The sequence below is a fragment of the Berghia stephanieae genome, chromosome 3, assembly GCF_034508935.2.
Source record: "Berghia stephanieae isolate SIO BIC M18660-M18661 chromosome 3, UCSD_Bste_1.3, whole genome shotgun sequence".
Taxonomy (NCBI): domain Eukaryota; kingdom Metazoa; phylum Mollusca; class Gastropoda; order Nudibranchia; family Aeolidiidae; genus Berghia; species Berghia stephanieae.
The window spans coordinates 73,266,631-73,284,577 of NC_088362.1; the positions used below are offsets into that span (position 1 = coordinate 73,266,631).

General features: G+C 32.8%; 1 protein-coding gene across 2 annotated transcripts in view; it reads right to left on the reverse strand.

Annotated features, from left to right (window-relative positions):
• Window positions 1–17,947, reverse strand: part of LOC144968405 (uncharacterized) — a gene marked incomplete at its 3' end in the record, with an annotated part of 181,968 nt that overhangs the window by 100,410 nt on the left and 63,611 nt on the right. For both annotated transcript variants that reach the window (XM_078906713.1, XM_078906715.1), the window contains 1 exon segment: window positions 13,625–14,324. In XM_078906713.1, coding sequence (XP_078762839.1) covers window positions 13,625–13,694 — 70 coding nt within the window.

The following is a 17,947-nucleotide window of genomic DNA, read 5'->3' on the forward strand; positions in this document are numbered from 1 at the left end:
TTCTCTCTATCATTTCTCTTCTTCTTCTTCTTTCTTCTTCTTTCTTCTTCTTCTTCTTCTTCTTCTTCTTCTTCTTCTTCTTCTTCTTCTTCTTCTTCTTCTTCTTCTTCTTCATTCTCTTTCTCTTGGATAGCCCAACATATGCAATTGAGAATTAATGAATAAATTGATATTGTATGGACGTTTTTGCTGCAGGCAGCCCATTTGTTACATATTTATTACGAGTTCAATATTGCTCTTATTTTTGATTAATTAGAAGAAACCCTTAAAAACCTCAAAAAGAACTGGGGGGGGGGGGGGGGGTGGTTGGCGTGAAGGATCATCCGAAGACGCATCATTTGATTTAAGTTTAAATGACACCAAATTGTACAAGTTTCTACGGTAGATGTGTATCTAGTTTGTACTCAATTAGATTTCCCCTAGCAAATAACATTTCCCATCTGTCTCATATGCTGCCTTTTTATAATAATATGTATTCCTAATGATTTGAGGATTTTCATGGCGTCTATGTATGAGTGTAACAATTCAAAAACAATGTCCCCTTAGTTTGAGAGATATGAATTGTGTAAGACATTAAAATCGTGGTGTTTATATAAAGAATACAAAACACAATGGAAGAAGTCGAAGCAGCAGAATATGGATGTAAATGCGAACAACAATACAGGGCTAAATAATTGATGTTATTTTTCCTCTAATCGCTTATCATTTTAAAGATTACCCTTTGGATAAAGACAGAGAGACCAATAATCAAATTACTCATCCCCATGGAAACAACGCAAACGGTTGGTTGTATCCTTCCCCCCGCTGTCTCATTTTCTGCTTTGACCTCTTATTCACTTTGCTAATCAGGTCAACAGACTTCTTATGTTTATTTACACCGTCCTCAATGTATACAATCAATGATTTTATGTAGCCTCTGAAGTCTCTGTTTCTTTCGCCATTTCTCAGTTACAGGTCATGACTGAGAACTAGCTCGTTTAACTCACTCAATCCTAGAGATTTTTGCTACTTTTCAAAATTGAAAAAAAAAATGTATTAAAAATGAACATGTTCATAGATAGTTTTATTCAACTACAATTAACATGCAAAAATAAAAACATTAGCTTTGATTCTAACGCCTATCATTTGTCTCAGAAAAATGTAATAAATAGGCATGGGGTAAAAGTAACCCGGGTAAACTACGGATATAGTCGGTGTCAGGGTTGGGTGAGTTAAAATAAAATGATACATATCTGTATAGGGCATTTTCTTTATTTAAACTACGGCTCTGAATTTGTAATACATCCTTAGTTATTCCCCAAGCAAGGCAGATAAAATAGATATAATACAGGCGTCCTGAACGTATTGTACATGTTACAGTATCCTCATTGCTTTAAACAAAGTACTTATTAACATCTGAACCAAATGGAATCACGCCACATTTATCATGTAGAAGTAATAATATCAATGTTTCCTGATAAAGAACCTCCAACGCATTTACTTTTATAATACAGTAGATTTTATGATATATATTAGGTAATGTAAATGTTGCTGCTCAAAGCTCGAAGGAATAAATAACAATGTGAAATTGAATGTATGCTTCAATTTAATTACGAAATCAGATAAAATGGACGTTTCGGGTTTCCCCTATATCAACAAAACAGGATGAATGAAACACTACAGATGAATGAATTTATCTCATTTTATCGTCCATTTTACCTGTTTTCGTATTGTCACATTACACATTGTTATTTAATTATATATATATATATATATATATATATATATATATATATATATATATTATGCTAATACTAATAGAAGATGGACATTCCTCTGCCGTTGATTTGGGTTTTTACTAATTTATTTATGTTTTCACCTTGTTGTTGTTATTGTTGTTTTTGGCACAAAAAAGGTTTTGAGCCTGAAATCTTCCGTGTTTTGTAATTTACTCTTTTTAAAATCTGTTTTACTCATTTTTAAAAAATTACTTTTTGTCAGTTTGTTGTACGGTTTATTGCTTTTGTTTTACTTTCCATTTATTAATCCCTAATATATTCAAAATTAAGGGGGAAAATAGTAGGGGGCGGGGGGAAGTTGGGAGGAGGTGGGAAGGGCATTGCTAGAACGTTGAAAGAGGATTTGATTATGTAAAGACGTCTTTTTTTCAAAATATCATTACAAAAATACTAAAACAACACGTGAGCTGAAAGAGTGGATGACCTGATGAGAATCTGGTATTGTATCAGGATGAGAAAAAATCTACATCTCGACCATAAATAAACATCAAAGCTACTACAAGAGTTCATTTTTAGAATTGCTCATCTTAATAGACGCCATGTTTCATTAACTCACCCAGACTAAAGAAGTCTACGATAATAAAGACCAGTTTATCAGTATGGAACAAATATAAATGATTCATTATCATAAAGAACCGGGCATTTCATTGATGTAGTAAAACAGACCTAATGATAACAAGATTAAAGAAACAAAAATAAAAGATACAAAAAAATGAACCATCCTCCTTGTGTGCGAAATAAATTACTTGGGGAAAGGTTATGCATCTACAAAGTAGATTTAGAGTCTTAGATACAGAGTAAAGACCTTTGCGATTAGCTATCAGTACCCAGGAATCATACACCAGTAAGCGAATAAACTATAAGTGGCGTCGTTTCATAAATGAATGCTATGACTCACAGCCACATCAGCTAAGAGACGAGCTGAACTTTGAATCTATACTTTATAAAAATGTATACAAATTCAAATATGTAGATTGGATGCCTCAAATAATATAGTCAAAACGATGTCATACATCTTTTCTTTAAAAAAATACCCGAAGTACACAATAGTGTTAATATACATTTTTTCAAATATATAAAATTCCTAGCTATTTCCAATCCCCAAGTTGAAATTTGTAATTAAGTAAAGTTGTTATTTTTTACGACCCCAATCGTCATTTTAAAGGGATTAGTAAGTGTCAAGACTGTTACAAGACTGTTTTGAATATTATAGATTTTAAACACATCTTTTCTCACTTTGGTGATAAATATATTTTTAAATATATAAAATTCCTTTTAAAATCGTCAAGTAGAATTTTGTATTAAGGTTAAGTTTGTTTTTATACGACTTATGAATCGTTCCTTTAAAGCGATTAATAAGTGTCAAGAATGTTACAAAAATGTTTTGAATATTCTAAATTTCAAACATATTTTATTGATTTATTAATACAAATCAATCTGATATCATACTTTACAGATGGTACGCCATCTGTTGTCGCATATTGTGTGATCTTAATCCGATAAGGATGCATTTTTTTGTAGGCGAGAGGATAATGCGATGGTTAGCTCTATGGTCTGTGATGGAAGAAATTGTCGTCCATTCTGAAAAAAAGATTTGAGTTTGTTATATTGCGCAATATCCACTAAATGTGATTAATTCGCTTACAAGGGGTCCCAAGCCAACACCAGCGCTTAATGTGTCGGACGATACACTCACACACACACACACACACACACACACACACACACACATATATATATATATATATATATATATATAATATATATATATATATATAAAGACGTTAAAATCGGCTAGGTGTTCAATTCACACCTAAGTGCGGTGAGAGAATGACAGTAATGGATTTTTTTCCCCCAAGTACTAAACTTTGCGTCGCCAAACTGGGACTGGAACCAAGGACCACATGTGTAACACCACAGGTCCGCAAGCCGCACGTAGTAGTTTATTTTGAAAAAATCAAGTTAAAAGAACGTCTAGACGATAGAGCAACGGATGACAATCAGAATGGTTAATTACTAAATGATAACAAACTTGGATACGGAAACACCTTTACTTTATACCATAATCTTGTTCTAAGCTGGGACGCTTTGTTCTAATTGAATCCCTCGGCGTAGATGTAAATTAACCATTCTGGCGTCCTAAACCAGATTGACGTAACTGGAAAATGTCTGATATTCAAGATTTTATTTCAATTACAACATTATATATATATATATATATATATATATATATATATAATATATATATATATATATATATACTTAAAATGGGCAGCATTTTGTAGCCCAAATTGTATTATTTTGAAAGGTAAAATTCAAATGTGTATGGTTTCTAATATTGCAAGATGTGTAGTTTGTCGTGTTTCATAAAAACCGTAGATGCATCTATTTTCCTCTGGACAGCAGAAATGACGTTGTACCTAATCTCTCTAGAATAATATGTTACATTTGACGAATGTAACACTTTTTGTCAAATACAGAAAGAAAATAATTAGGTATACAATTATTAATCCATAAATCATAACAAGCCCTATATTGTAAGTCCTTAATTTAAATTCAGGATTCAAACACGAAAGAAAAGAGTAATAAAAATATCAAAACTGTGTTGATACTGTTGAAGACTGTTAATCCTTTTGCTAGCTTAAAGGATCTAAATGGGTTTAGACGACCTGGTCTTAGCCGCATAAATGAAGCCCATTCATCATTAAGGCAATGAAAACATACATCAGGAAGATAAAGCATGGTGATAAAGGGACAAACAGGATCGGCGAGATGGTAACAGTCTCTGGTTCATCAACAGACCAGACGTCGTAAACAATTCGTTCCGTATAAGATTCTCGAAACCCTAATCTACTATATCAATTAATAATGGGTGATAATATGGACGGGAATCGCGCTCTTATTCATTTTAGACCAGGATGTTTTAGATGAACAGGATGGTGATGTTGATGGTGATGATGATGATGACGATGACGATGATAATTATGATGATGGTGATGATGATGATGATGATGATCATCATCATCATCGTTATCATCATTATCATCATAATATATAGAAGTCGTCGTAGAAGGAGAAGTAATCATAATGATAATGATGATAACAAAGATAATGATAATAAAGGCAATGGATATCACATTCATCATGGTCATCATCTACCTCATCATCATCATCATCATCATCATCATCATCATCATCATCATCATTATTATAATTATTATTATTATTTTATTATTATTATTATTATTATTATTATTATTATTATTATTATTATTATTATTATTATTATTATTATTATTATTATTATTATTATTATTATTAATTATTATTATTATTATTATTATTATTATTATTATTATTATTATTATTATTATTATTATTATTATTATTATTATTATTATTATTATTATTATTATTATTATTATTATTATTATCAATACAATATCTATAATTATAATGATAACAGAGGCGTCTAAATGTCTATTATCTATTATTATCGTAGAAATAATTATAGTTATACATTTTATGGCGGCCGTTCCTTTACCCACACTGGGCCCTTGTGTGCCCAGAAGTATAAGAGCATCAAAATCTACATTGTTAAAGCACTACCTGTTTACCGTACATTTTCATTATATTGATACGATATTAGATGCATTCATGCTATTGATATCATTGTGGTATGCCTTTTATTTAAATAAATTTTATATATTTATTGTTAACGTTCATTGCGCATCACACAGTTGTTGTTTTTGTTATTATTATTAGTATTATTATTATTATTATTATTATTATTATTATTATTATTATTATTATTATTATTATCATTATCATCATCATCATCATCATCATTATCATCATCATCATCATCATCATTATCATCATCATCATCATCATCATCATCATCATCATTTATTGCCTGCTAATTGGCTTTGTTTTTCCATCTTAAATTTTGATTTGTTTTGAGAGCTTTTTCTGGATTCATTTTATATATGATAAGAAAATGTATGAAAATATAAAGTAGAACTTGAAAGCATGCACCAAATTCACACTTAAACTGTTAACGATAATCTGGTTTGACTATTCAAATATAGAAAAATTGCGATGAACATATAACATTATCTGGCATTTTCATAACGTTTTATTTAGTCTATTTTAAATTTAAAAATGAAAAGATGCGTTTAAAATAGTTCAGGGCAAAGAATAAAGAAAAAATACAATCTATGGAGCGCTCCACACGTTTTTAGATTTTAAATCTTGCACCAGTGCTTTCTCCCAGATTTGTCACATTCATATATTATATATTATCATTCTACAACCGCTTATCAATATCTTTTTCTGTGACAATTTTCTTTGAATATTTTATACACTTTTGATAAAGAAAAAAGAAATATGTCCCTTTTTAAGGTGCTACAGAAACCGGGTTAACCTGTATCCTAAAGATCTGCATTCTCTAATCGCTGATTGATTATTCCGTTTTGGGGTTACTTTAATTAAGTTAAGGTTTAGATACACCATAAAGTAGAATCAAATGTTTTGGTGAGGAAAAGGAAAGGAAGAAATAAAAGAATATAAATCATATAAATATATAAATACAAAATAAGAAGAATAAATGAAAACAAAATCTTAAAATCAAACCACAGAAAGCTGATCTCTTCAAACTTCAAACGGCTTCCCGGTGAGCTAAAAAAGTACTCACCAGAAGCTACAGGAAGTCAAGTAGATATGATCCGTTCGGTTGTCTGAGCCTAATTATAATTGGTCATTCACCTATTACCCTCCCCCACCCCCCTTCTCCTCTGCCTTTTATTTTTTTATCCGTTTTCTCTCTTACCCATACTACATATTATAATATAGTGGTCGATCTATACACCTGTGCATTAACGTACTCTATCTCTGTATACATTATTTATCCCTTTTCTATTCTCTCTCTCTCTCTCTCTCTCTCTCTCTCTCTCTCTCTCTCTCTCTCTCTCTCTTTCTCTCTCTCTCTCTCTCCATTATCTATTTGATACACATACATATTATATATATATATAATATATATATATATATATATAATATATATATATATATAATATATATATATATATATATACATATCTCGTGAAAAAAAAATGGAAAATTTAGAAGCCAGTTGCCAGAATATAAATGATGCAACTCTGTCATCTTACCACAGTCACAGTCCTTTATTAAAACTTAGGTACTCATTATGTAAGGAAAATATGTTGCAAAATACTGATTTCAGAGTTGTTTTTCATCATCGCAACGCATATTATATCGACGATTTTGGGATTTAATTCTCATATTTTGATGTCATCTGTTGACCCCCCAATTTTGCTATATAACTTTACGTAACCACCCCCCCCCCTTCCCATGATCTACTTTATTTTCTAATGTCTTAAAAAGGGATTCAATCCCATGCATTTTGAATTGACTCTTTTAACTCTGATTCTTAGTAAGTCGGTGTGCTTATCTTATAAACTATGTTGGACATCATTGTCCAAATTCTGTATAGTACATTGGATTCAGGTCAGGATTCATGGGAAGCCATTTATTTTAGAATTATATCAAATGTAATTTTTGATTTATATGAAAGTTATGCAACATTGTGAGAGGAAAATCTTATTCCAGACTTTAATCTGATCGGTATTTTGCTTTTCCAAAAAAAAAAAAAAAACAACAGGGTATCTTTCTACATAAATCACACAACACTGCTAACAACTAAACGGAAGTTTGGAAACGTTCAAAATCGTGAATTTTATTCATTTGGTATTACCGGTTTAAGTTTCTTAACCAATTGTATTCAATAGTCTGATGTCACGTCGCCAAGCAACGGCGGCCATCGTGGTTCTAAACAAAGAAAATCGGTACTTTTTATTCTTCATGCTGGCTAGAACTTTTCATATGTCTTGTGATCAGAATGTATAAAGGTCAAAACAAGATAATATTTATAATGTTTTTCTCCTCTGGATACACTTTTATGCTCGTCGGAGAAATATTTCATAAGGGCGTCCGCCATTGTTCCGATAGTTTAGAGCCAGTTATTAAGTTACCATGCGTCATTACGAGGGAAATGACGTTACAACTTATGAAGCGTATTGCGCAATGTTAATTAAACTCGGCAAGTATTATCTCAAGGTCTTGTTATTTTTGCTTGGTATTTTAAAAAATGTTTCTGATTTTTATTACGTAGCGCTTTACTTAATTCTTTTTTTCCTCGCGCCTTATACATTATATTACACACACACACACACACACACATACACACATACACACACACACACAATAGTATTTCTCTCTCTCCCTATCTTATCTCTCAACAAATCACTCACCCATTTATAGTCCTACAGACCTTGTTCCTTATTTTATATTTATTATCTGCTAACTAATTTGTAATTGTATGAGTATGTCTGCCTCTCTAACCATCTACATCTCAACGCTCTTCTTTCCTTTTTCCTCTCTAAAGAGATGGATAGATTAACATATACATGGATCGTTATATTTATAGATAGATAGATAGATAGATAGATAGATAGATAGATAGATAGATAGATAGATAGATAGATAGATAGATAGATAGATAGGTAGACAGTAATATAATATAGAAATAGACATAGGTAGATAGATAGATAGATAGATAGATAGATAGATATATAGATAGATAGATAGATAGATAGATAGATAGATAGATGGATAGACATATAGATATAAATACGAATCGATATATATATATATATATATATATATATATATATATATATATATATATATATATATAGGGAGAGAGAGAGAGAGAGAGAGAGAGAGAGAGAGAGAGAGAGAGAGAGATGAATCTATAATATATATATATATATATATATATATATATATATATCTAGAATAGATTGACATATACATAGATAGTTATATTTATAGATAGATAGATAGATAGATAGATAGATAGATAGATAGATAGATAGATAGATAGATAGATAGATAGATAGATCTATAGATACAAAGGTAGAAGGATAGATTGATTGATTGATAGAAGCAGTCAAATATAGATAGCATGCGCTTGGCTAAGAAGTTCATAACATTGCCATCCGGAAGTATAACGGCCCAACACACAAAACTGTGTGTAACCATGAACGTCTATAGTCTGGATAATACAGTTCAGTGAGAATAACTCATAAACGCGGATGGCAAAAAACAATAACAAAGACCTGAGTGACGTCAACTTCGAACTATCTATATTATTTTCACCCCTATGAAAGAGTAAATAGATTATAACATGATTTATTACAAAACTATCTGCATTATTTTTCGCAACGACCAATAGATAACTGTTATAAAATATATTATAGTCTCTCTCTCTCTCTCTCTCTCTCTCTCTCTCTCTCTCTCTCTCTCTCTCTCTCTCTCTCTCTCTCTCTCTCTCTCTCTCTCTCTCTCTCTCTCTCTCTCTCTCTCTCTCTCTCTCTCTCTCTCTCTCTTTTATATTGCACGATCTGCTAGAGCAATAGGACAGAAAGTAAACTATATTTTTTACATCAACGAACCCTCTTGACATTGGTTTAAGTACTGTTATCAAAATTAATCTCATAGACTTAAGCTTAGAGAACAAAGTTGTACCGTAATTCAAGTTTTCATTATTGTATCCTAAGGCTGTTTAAGAGAGAAACAAAGAAATTGTGAGGTTATTTAAGATCATAAATATATCTCTTTCCTTATCAAATATTTTAAGGCTTATTTCTTAAATATCATAATTTACTAAATTGATTTATAATTTTTTTAAAAACTTTTAAAACATAGAGCTCGAATTATTAATGCGCATCTTCGATCTAAGCACCTACTGTTCTTAGAATATATACATATAAATTCAAATTAGAGGCCATAATGATAATATATCTCACTTTGTAGAATTAATTATACATATAAATTGTCGCCATTAACTCTTAATTCTATATTTATACATTTTTATGCATATACATATAAATTCAAACTAGAGGATAACATATTTTACTTAAAATCTATATAAATTATATATATATATATATATATATATATATATATATATATATATATATAGTTATATGGATTTACCATGCTGAATGATGATATTTCACAATTTGTCATAATTTATTTTCCCAGAAAGGCATATGGAACCTTATTTCCATTTCATACAGTACTAGTCGGCTGTTATTCGTTCATTTTGTTGTAAAACTATTACAATATCCGACTATATATATATATATATATATATATATATATATATATTCATGCCCGAGTCAAGTGGGGTAATGTGTGTTAAGTGCCTTACCTAAGGACACAACATCGGAACTAGAATCTTTCAAGATCACTATCACCCATTTGTCCACTGACCACGTTTAATATTGCTTGATATTTGTGACATGACGAGCCACATCATGACCACATAACTTATGAAAAGTCCTTAAACAAGAGACTCCGCCATGGGAAGAGTGTGTCGATCATAAACTCCAATGCGCTCCACTATAATATTGTAAATGAGAAGACCGTATGTAGATTATCCGCTGGCATTTGAACACGCGATCTTTCAATGGAAAGGTGAATAATATACCATCTAAGACACGGAAAGTTCACCAATACTTTGATGACAGATTGATACTGGGCAGTGCTCATTAAGGAGTCTTATATTGACTCCAGTATCGGATACAAATATCGATTCGCACGACGATGATCCTTCTTATAGAACAGTAAAGTTTGCTGCCCCAAACGTAAACAATAACAAGTTGCTAGTGATTTCCGTTAGGGACCGGAATAATTTACGCACAATATAGGTCTCCCAATTTTGTAGTTTGAGTTGTAGGCAATACACTTTCAGTATTGAAAATATGTTTACATAAAATCTAACAGTTGCAGAAATAATAATATAAGACTAAATTATTCTGAAAATCAGGCTCCGAATAATTCTCGTTTTGTTCATACCAGCGCAATAATTTGCTCTGGTCTAAAAATAGATAGACGTAACTTTTGATAAATTTTACCTTTTGTTCCATAAAATATCCATATCTAGACATTATTTGATGCATGATCGAGTATTTATGAATATGTGTTTCTTTTGCCACCTAACAGCCAAATTTTAAAGGTTATTTTCTTTCTATTATTTACATTGGAACGTGAGCTGTCAAGACAGGAACATGTGGTTTGCCATGTGCTTCTCGACCTTTGTTTACGTTTGGGGCAGCAAACTTTACTGTTCTATAGATCTTACATACAGATGTTGTTGATACTGAATAGCTAATCGAGAACGGTCGATACTACATACGTGTGTGGAATTTCAGTGAGTATCGATTGTTGTCCACGATGTCTACAACGAGATTATAAAAAGTATCTTGATTATAGCAATTCACCCAGCACAAGAGGTTTAGAAGTCGTAGACGGGTGAAACTACCGTGAACGATAAGTGTGTATCACTGTTTCGGACGCCTCAAAGTCAATAGACTTGATTCTGAGTAAATGTTAGGGGTCGATTTTTCTTTTTTTTTTTCTTTTTTGTTTTGTTTTGTTTTCCTTTGCTTGTTTTTTATTGTTTGCTTTGAAGCAGGGGGTGGGAGGGGGGGGGGGGGGTATCAATTTGATTTATATTGTCACAATCGTTGATATTTTTCAATCTAAAGAAAGTGTCTCTGTTGTCTAGAATTATCTACACTTAAGTCAACAAGATTTGAGTAAAACGGGAAGTGATAGAGAGAATTTAATTTTAACCGTTACCGCCCGCAGCAACATTTATAACGCGATATATTATATTGCTATCTTAAACTTATTTTATTTAGATCAATAAATACAAATATTTTACAAATATCAAATTCATTTTACGGAAATGGGAGAAAATTGTTGTGGCATTTTACTCTGGTTATTTTTATAACTTATTTCCCCCTTAAATTGCAATGATCAGAAAAAGGTGTGAATAATAATATAATGCTAGACAAAAACAAGAAAAGATAATTCTCAAAATGTATAGTATTTAGACTGGCTTTTGAACCCCAAGTCTTTCGACTACTATTCCGATGTGGTAACCATTATACCATTATTTGATAATTGAGAACAAAGTGATGCTAAAAATAATTACAAATAGTATAGCTGTGCTAATTATTCTGTTAAATGGAGATAATCAAACTAACTCTGACAATTGTAAGAGACGAATTGGTTTATAGGGAATGAGATTAGCGGAAGAGTAGCGTCCCTTGATTGAACGTCACCCATAGTCTATGACGTCACCGGCGGAAAAGTTATTAGAGAGAGAACGTCATGTTGGTTGTGCGCACGCGTCTCTCGTCCTCGCACGCTACTCTTCCGCTAATTTCATTCCCTATATAAGGTTTGAACCTTTAACAATTTTTACGATAAATTTTTCTAACGTTTAACTATGAATGAAATCATTAATGCACAAGCCCATATATGAGTGTCTGGGTGGATGAATGCGAATTTTTTTTGTTTTTTTTTTTTTTTGTTTTTTTTTTTTTTTTTTTTTTTTTTTTTTGTTTTTTTTTTTTTTTTTTGGGGGGGGGGGGGGGGGGGGGGGGGGGGTTGCGTGTGAGTGATTATGTAAAAATGCAATCACTGAATTTATCTAATTACATCTTCATAATTTTATTTTATTTTAAAATCTATATTTTTCGTCAAGTCTTTTCCTGTATTTATTTATTTATCTGTTTTATCAGGCACTGTATCACACACCTTATTATTTTTATTCACCAGTCAGTCTCTGCACGCTCAATATTCTTCTTCCGTGTCAATGACTCGTTGACATGCCCTGATGTGCGGTTTCCGTTGACTCCAATGCATTCCAATATCAATAATAACATACAGCTTACTTTCCATAGCTTCTTATTAGGAGATTAGGGGAGATGTGGGGCTATCAACTATTATTGTGACACTTGCAAAAATCAATAGATAATGTTTTCTTACGTTAATTGACATCAGCGACTTTCGTCTTTGTACCTTTTTTAATCTTTTCGATAAAATTAGAATCGCCACGATAATTCCGCTATAATTTAAATTGTCCACATATGCAGCTTTCGTAGATAAAGGAAGAAAAACGAGGGAGAAGTTGAAGAGTTGAGAAGAAAATGGGAAAAAGAAATAAGTAGAAAGCATAAAGGAGGGAGAGGTTGGAATAGTTTTGGTTATTGTTAATTGTTAAAGGAGGTGATAAAATTTGATAAGAGTTGGAGAAGGTGGAGAACTTGATGACGGCAACGACCACATACTAGAAGTAGGCAGAGAATGAAGCACAGTTACGGTTTTATAGAACTAACTCCAGTACTCTGGAAAAACGCGTATTTGAAATTTTGATCAGAAAACTCGTCCTTCAATATCGATTCAAGATGAGGGTCATTTAAATTAATCGATATTTGAAGGAAGAGCTTTCTGATCAAATTTTTGAATACGTTTTATCATATTATGGCAGTTAACTGATTAAAGATAACCAGATTATCCCACAATTCTTTTTATATTTCTGTTCATAAAAGTCGGAACCAATTTTCGTTTAGCTCGCAATGTAAGTGTTTCTTACTTATTCACTACACAGGGTCGTCCTCATTGAAGCTGGCTGCCCGCATTCTGCGATTACAAATGTCTGCCCATTCCTCCCGTCTGTTCCATACTAAACTTAATAATATAACGAAGTATCCTCAAACAATTAAAGTCCAACTTATCTTTTAAAACGACCGATTAAAACCTTTATATGACGTGTGATTTCTCACTTCTTCTTAAAACCGACCAATTAGAAGAAAAAAAAAAAAAAAAAGGGGGGGGGGGGCAACTTTGTCACGAACAATAGAAGGATCAAATAATTGACAAATTTTATTAATTTTTTCGCTTACCTCTCGGAATAGTCACGACAATGAAAACAACGAGGAAGCCAGAGATGAATGAGGACTCCATTGGTGACATGGTGTTCGTCAGGATTCCTTTTGATGTCTTGAATTTAATTTGCAGACTCGATGGAGTACGAGTTTGTGTTGAGGTAGTGAGATATACTTGTTTTCTCTGGTGAAGAACTATTTATCCAAGAGCAGTGGGAAACACTTTTTGTGCGGTATTTTAAAGAGAAACAGAACAACACAGCCCGGATTTCCTCAAATACACTCATTAGCGTTTCCAGTGGCATGAATCTATTGGTGAATATGTATAGTATACGTGAGATATCTAGGATTCCATAAACCCAGCACTCAATATCCACAAGGTAAATAGAAAATGCAATCCATGAAATTAAATCAATTAATACCTATATAAGATGTCTTTTAAATGCATTATATAGATTATGTATATAAAGTTATTGATTCTGGTCCTCGTCCACATTCATTGCGTTTTCAAAGATAAATATAATGTGATAAAGTAGAAGAATTTTAATTGGACTGATTTAGATACCGCAGGCCTCATCAATTGCTACCATTGCAACAATGCTCAGCAATTTTCTATATTTTTACTACTCTCCATGATATTTTGATGCTGAGTTTATTAAAAGAATTTTCATACCGCAGTGAGTCCTTTGAAGCTTCATATAGGATGCTTGGATGTTTTCTGTGGAGGTAATGGAAATGGTAAACAAGCTATTATTTTATAGATAAACATAACATTTCTTGGATAACACGTACAAGAAACAAGTAACGGCGTGTATTAATCAGTTTTAAATGTTAAAATAATACACAACAATGACAACCTCAAGCTTTGAGGTTCACGAGGCCTGAGTTTATCCCATATCCGAAGCTTTAAGAGGATCAGAGTATCACGCGACTTCCTCGCGCGCCTGGACTTTTCATGAAGGAATATTTATAGACAATCCACCAAACCAGACGTCTGATGTCGACAGGAATCAGATGTGTTGGTCAAATTGAGTAATATGGGGCTAATAGGAGGAGGAACAGGAATCGAGCTATTGAGAAGATCTAGGGACAGATATGGTTGGAGGGACATGATCGCCGATGTCTGCAACAGGCTTGGCACTTGATGATGATGATGATGATGATGATGATGATGATGATGATGATGATGATGATGATGATGATGATGATGATGGGGCTAATAATCTTGCTATAGGAAGAAATAAAAATGAAAGTGGCTGAAGATGGACTCGATTCTAGTAGCTTTTATTGGTATTTCATACTTACATGAATTCTAATGACCTAATAACTATACCTGCTGCTACGTGGTCTAGTGGGATGACACTCGCTTTCGGATCGGAAGGTCCTTGGTTCGACCCTCGCTCGGCGCACAGTTGAGTCCTTGGAGAAGGCTCTTTACTCACATTCTCTCACCGAACTCAGGTGTAAAATGAGTACCTGGCCGTTAACTGCATTGTTTCTGCCCGAATTTGTAATATCGCCTAACAGGCGTCATGTCCCGTCCTTCATGTTAAGTGTTGCTGTTGGCCAGGGTCAGCGATTTGAGCACGTTCAGTGGATATTGTGCTATATAAAAGCTCATTTTTAAAACCTGTAGACAGAGAAGACACAAATACGAGATAACTCGGAGTTTACACAAATTTCGGACGTGATTCGGGTTCTCTGTGGATTTGACGACAAGAATCGTAAACATGGTCCTCAAGTGTATTCAACTCAACAATTAATCTTGCAGTATCAGGTGATCTTGATCTGTTATTTGATGAGTAACAGAGCCCGTGAAACAAAGGCGTTGTGCCTTTGGGTAAGGGACTTTCCCCTCACACATGTCACCACTAAACCCAAGTGTAAATTAGTGCACATGGCTATATGCGTGAGTACCTGCCATCTATCATGTGACAATGCGTGTGGCATGGACTGAGGAGCATAGTCATTATTCGTCTAATCGAAAAATATAAATATATAAATACAATTTCTCCTGATTTTGTATTTATATAGAGGTAACATAATATATATATATATATATATATATATATATATATATATATATATATATATATATATATATATATATATATATATAATATATTTTATATATATATATATATATATATATATATATATATATATATATATATATATTCTCATCAGGTTGGCTTGGTAACAAAAGATGACAAAGACGCTGTTTAACTTGATTTAGTGCCCCACCTCGCGCCATGATATAGACCTACGTATAGAACATCCACTGGTCGTCTCTGTGGCCATTGATAATTGCGATTTATTCAAATCCCCTCTGCCATCTGGGGTCTGTGGGGAATTCAAGGATAGAAAAGAAGATACGACTTGCTGTAATATATTCTTGTATTGATGTGCTAAGCATGCAGGACCATTGAATGGCTGAGGCATGTGCAATCTTAACTCAGACAAATCGCCGCAACCACACTTTTGGTTGTTTTTTTTTCATTTGTTGATATTATTTTACAAACATGCATATTTTTACATTTGCAGGTTTGATAATACGCCGCAATTATGGGCTTGTTTTAATATTGTTTGTCATGGAGATTATTATTTATTGCTTAGAGAGTATATATTTTCATTATGACAATGAGACTGATTTGGGATGTCTGGCGTGTTTAAGTCATCTCTTCCAGTACATTATGGGTTTTTACTCCGTGTAAATTATGAAATGACTTATTTTAATCTATCTAGTTGTTTGGTATTGTGTAAGGCTGATGTCAAAATGTGGCTTTATTAAAATTTGAACCATACACCATTTGGGATAATCTAATGTTTGAGACAAAAAATTCTAATTCAATTAATAATTTTAAGAATGTCATTGATAAAGTTTTTACCAACATTATACTTGATTTTGATGAATAGTGTAACATGACGTTGGATATTAATTTATTTTGTATTTCAATTATTTGTAACTCTCGAATGTACTAGTTGGACAAGCCAAATGAATGTAAATAGAGTTAATTGTACTACGAATATTGAATATGACTCTTAGTCTCTTAGTTTTCATCTTTAATTCAACTTTTAACAATTGAACCCCCCCCCCACCCCCTCCCCATCGACGTGTAATTATTTGCAAGTCTGATAACCCAAATTGATATGGGGTAATGGAAATAGTCTTAATCTAACGCAAAATATTGTCCATTACAACAATGTTAAATCAAGCCCATAATTGCGTCGGGTTATCAGACCTGTCAATATGTGCACGTTGACTTCATATAATACAATTTTAAAGTTATGAATACCATACTCTATTCCCGGCTATAGAAGGAACGAAATTGACGTTACTCAGCTCTTTGATTTTTTTTAGCCAGCCATATTATGAATAGTTCTCAATAACTTGTAATAATCAGACTATAAACGTTTATAGCTTCGCATAGTTCTGTGTGTTGGTACGTAAATCCGACTGGCGGGTTTTGTGATATTCTAAACTAAACTCATAGCATCAATAAATCCTATTTTCAACATCTAAATCACCCCGACTTAATTCCGTTTGAAGGCGATGGGTCAGAATAATGTTATCACTACAAAATGAACTAGAATATGGTTAATCTTTTGCTTTGGCAAAGTGCCTTCCTTAACCAAACATTGAATTGCACCAGATAACAACTGAACTACCACGGCCGGATAAATCGATCCATTTGAGCGGCGTGGATTACTTCCTATATACTGGGCTACTTCAATAATTTTAGTAACATTTTACCCCTAGGACTGAAACCAAAATGAGAACCGACCTATCAAAGGTCATTAGATGGAAACAGCAACCACTTGTTTCCTAAGAAAAGGAGACTGGGTCTGCTGCAATCAAAACACTTTAATGACAACATAATGATGATGTAATGCCTGCCGTCTTCTAGAAGATGTTTTATATGTTGTTTTTTTATTGATGACCGTGTCTGCTATCAACAATATCTTACTCTAAAATGATCTGGAAACGTGTGTGTGAAATAGTACCAAAGTAAGGGGGTAGCGTGGCTCAGCGGTAAGGTCTTTGCTTCGTACCCGGAAGGTACCGAGTTCGATCACCCGCCGCTGCGCTGTGTGACCTTGAGCAAGTCACCTCGCCCTAGCTCAATTTGCGGCGCTGCACAGCGGCTGACGCTTGGGTTATTCCAGTCTTCCCTTGGAATAGACCCTAGAGAAAAAATTTTGCCTATGGGATGAAAAAGGGGAATTTAATTTGATTTTAATTTAATCAAAAAAAAAAATACAAATAAAAGAAAATACATACATCCCTAAAAAATCACCCCGCCTCGAAAGGGGATTGAACCTCAGACATCCTGATTACAG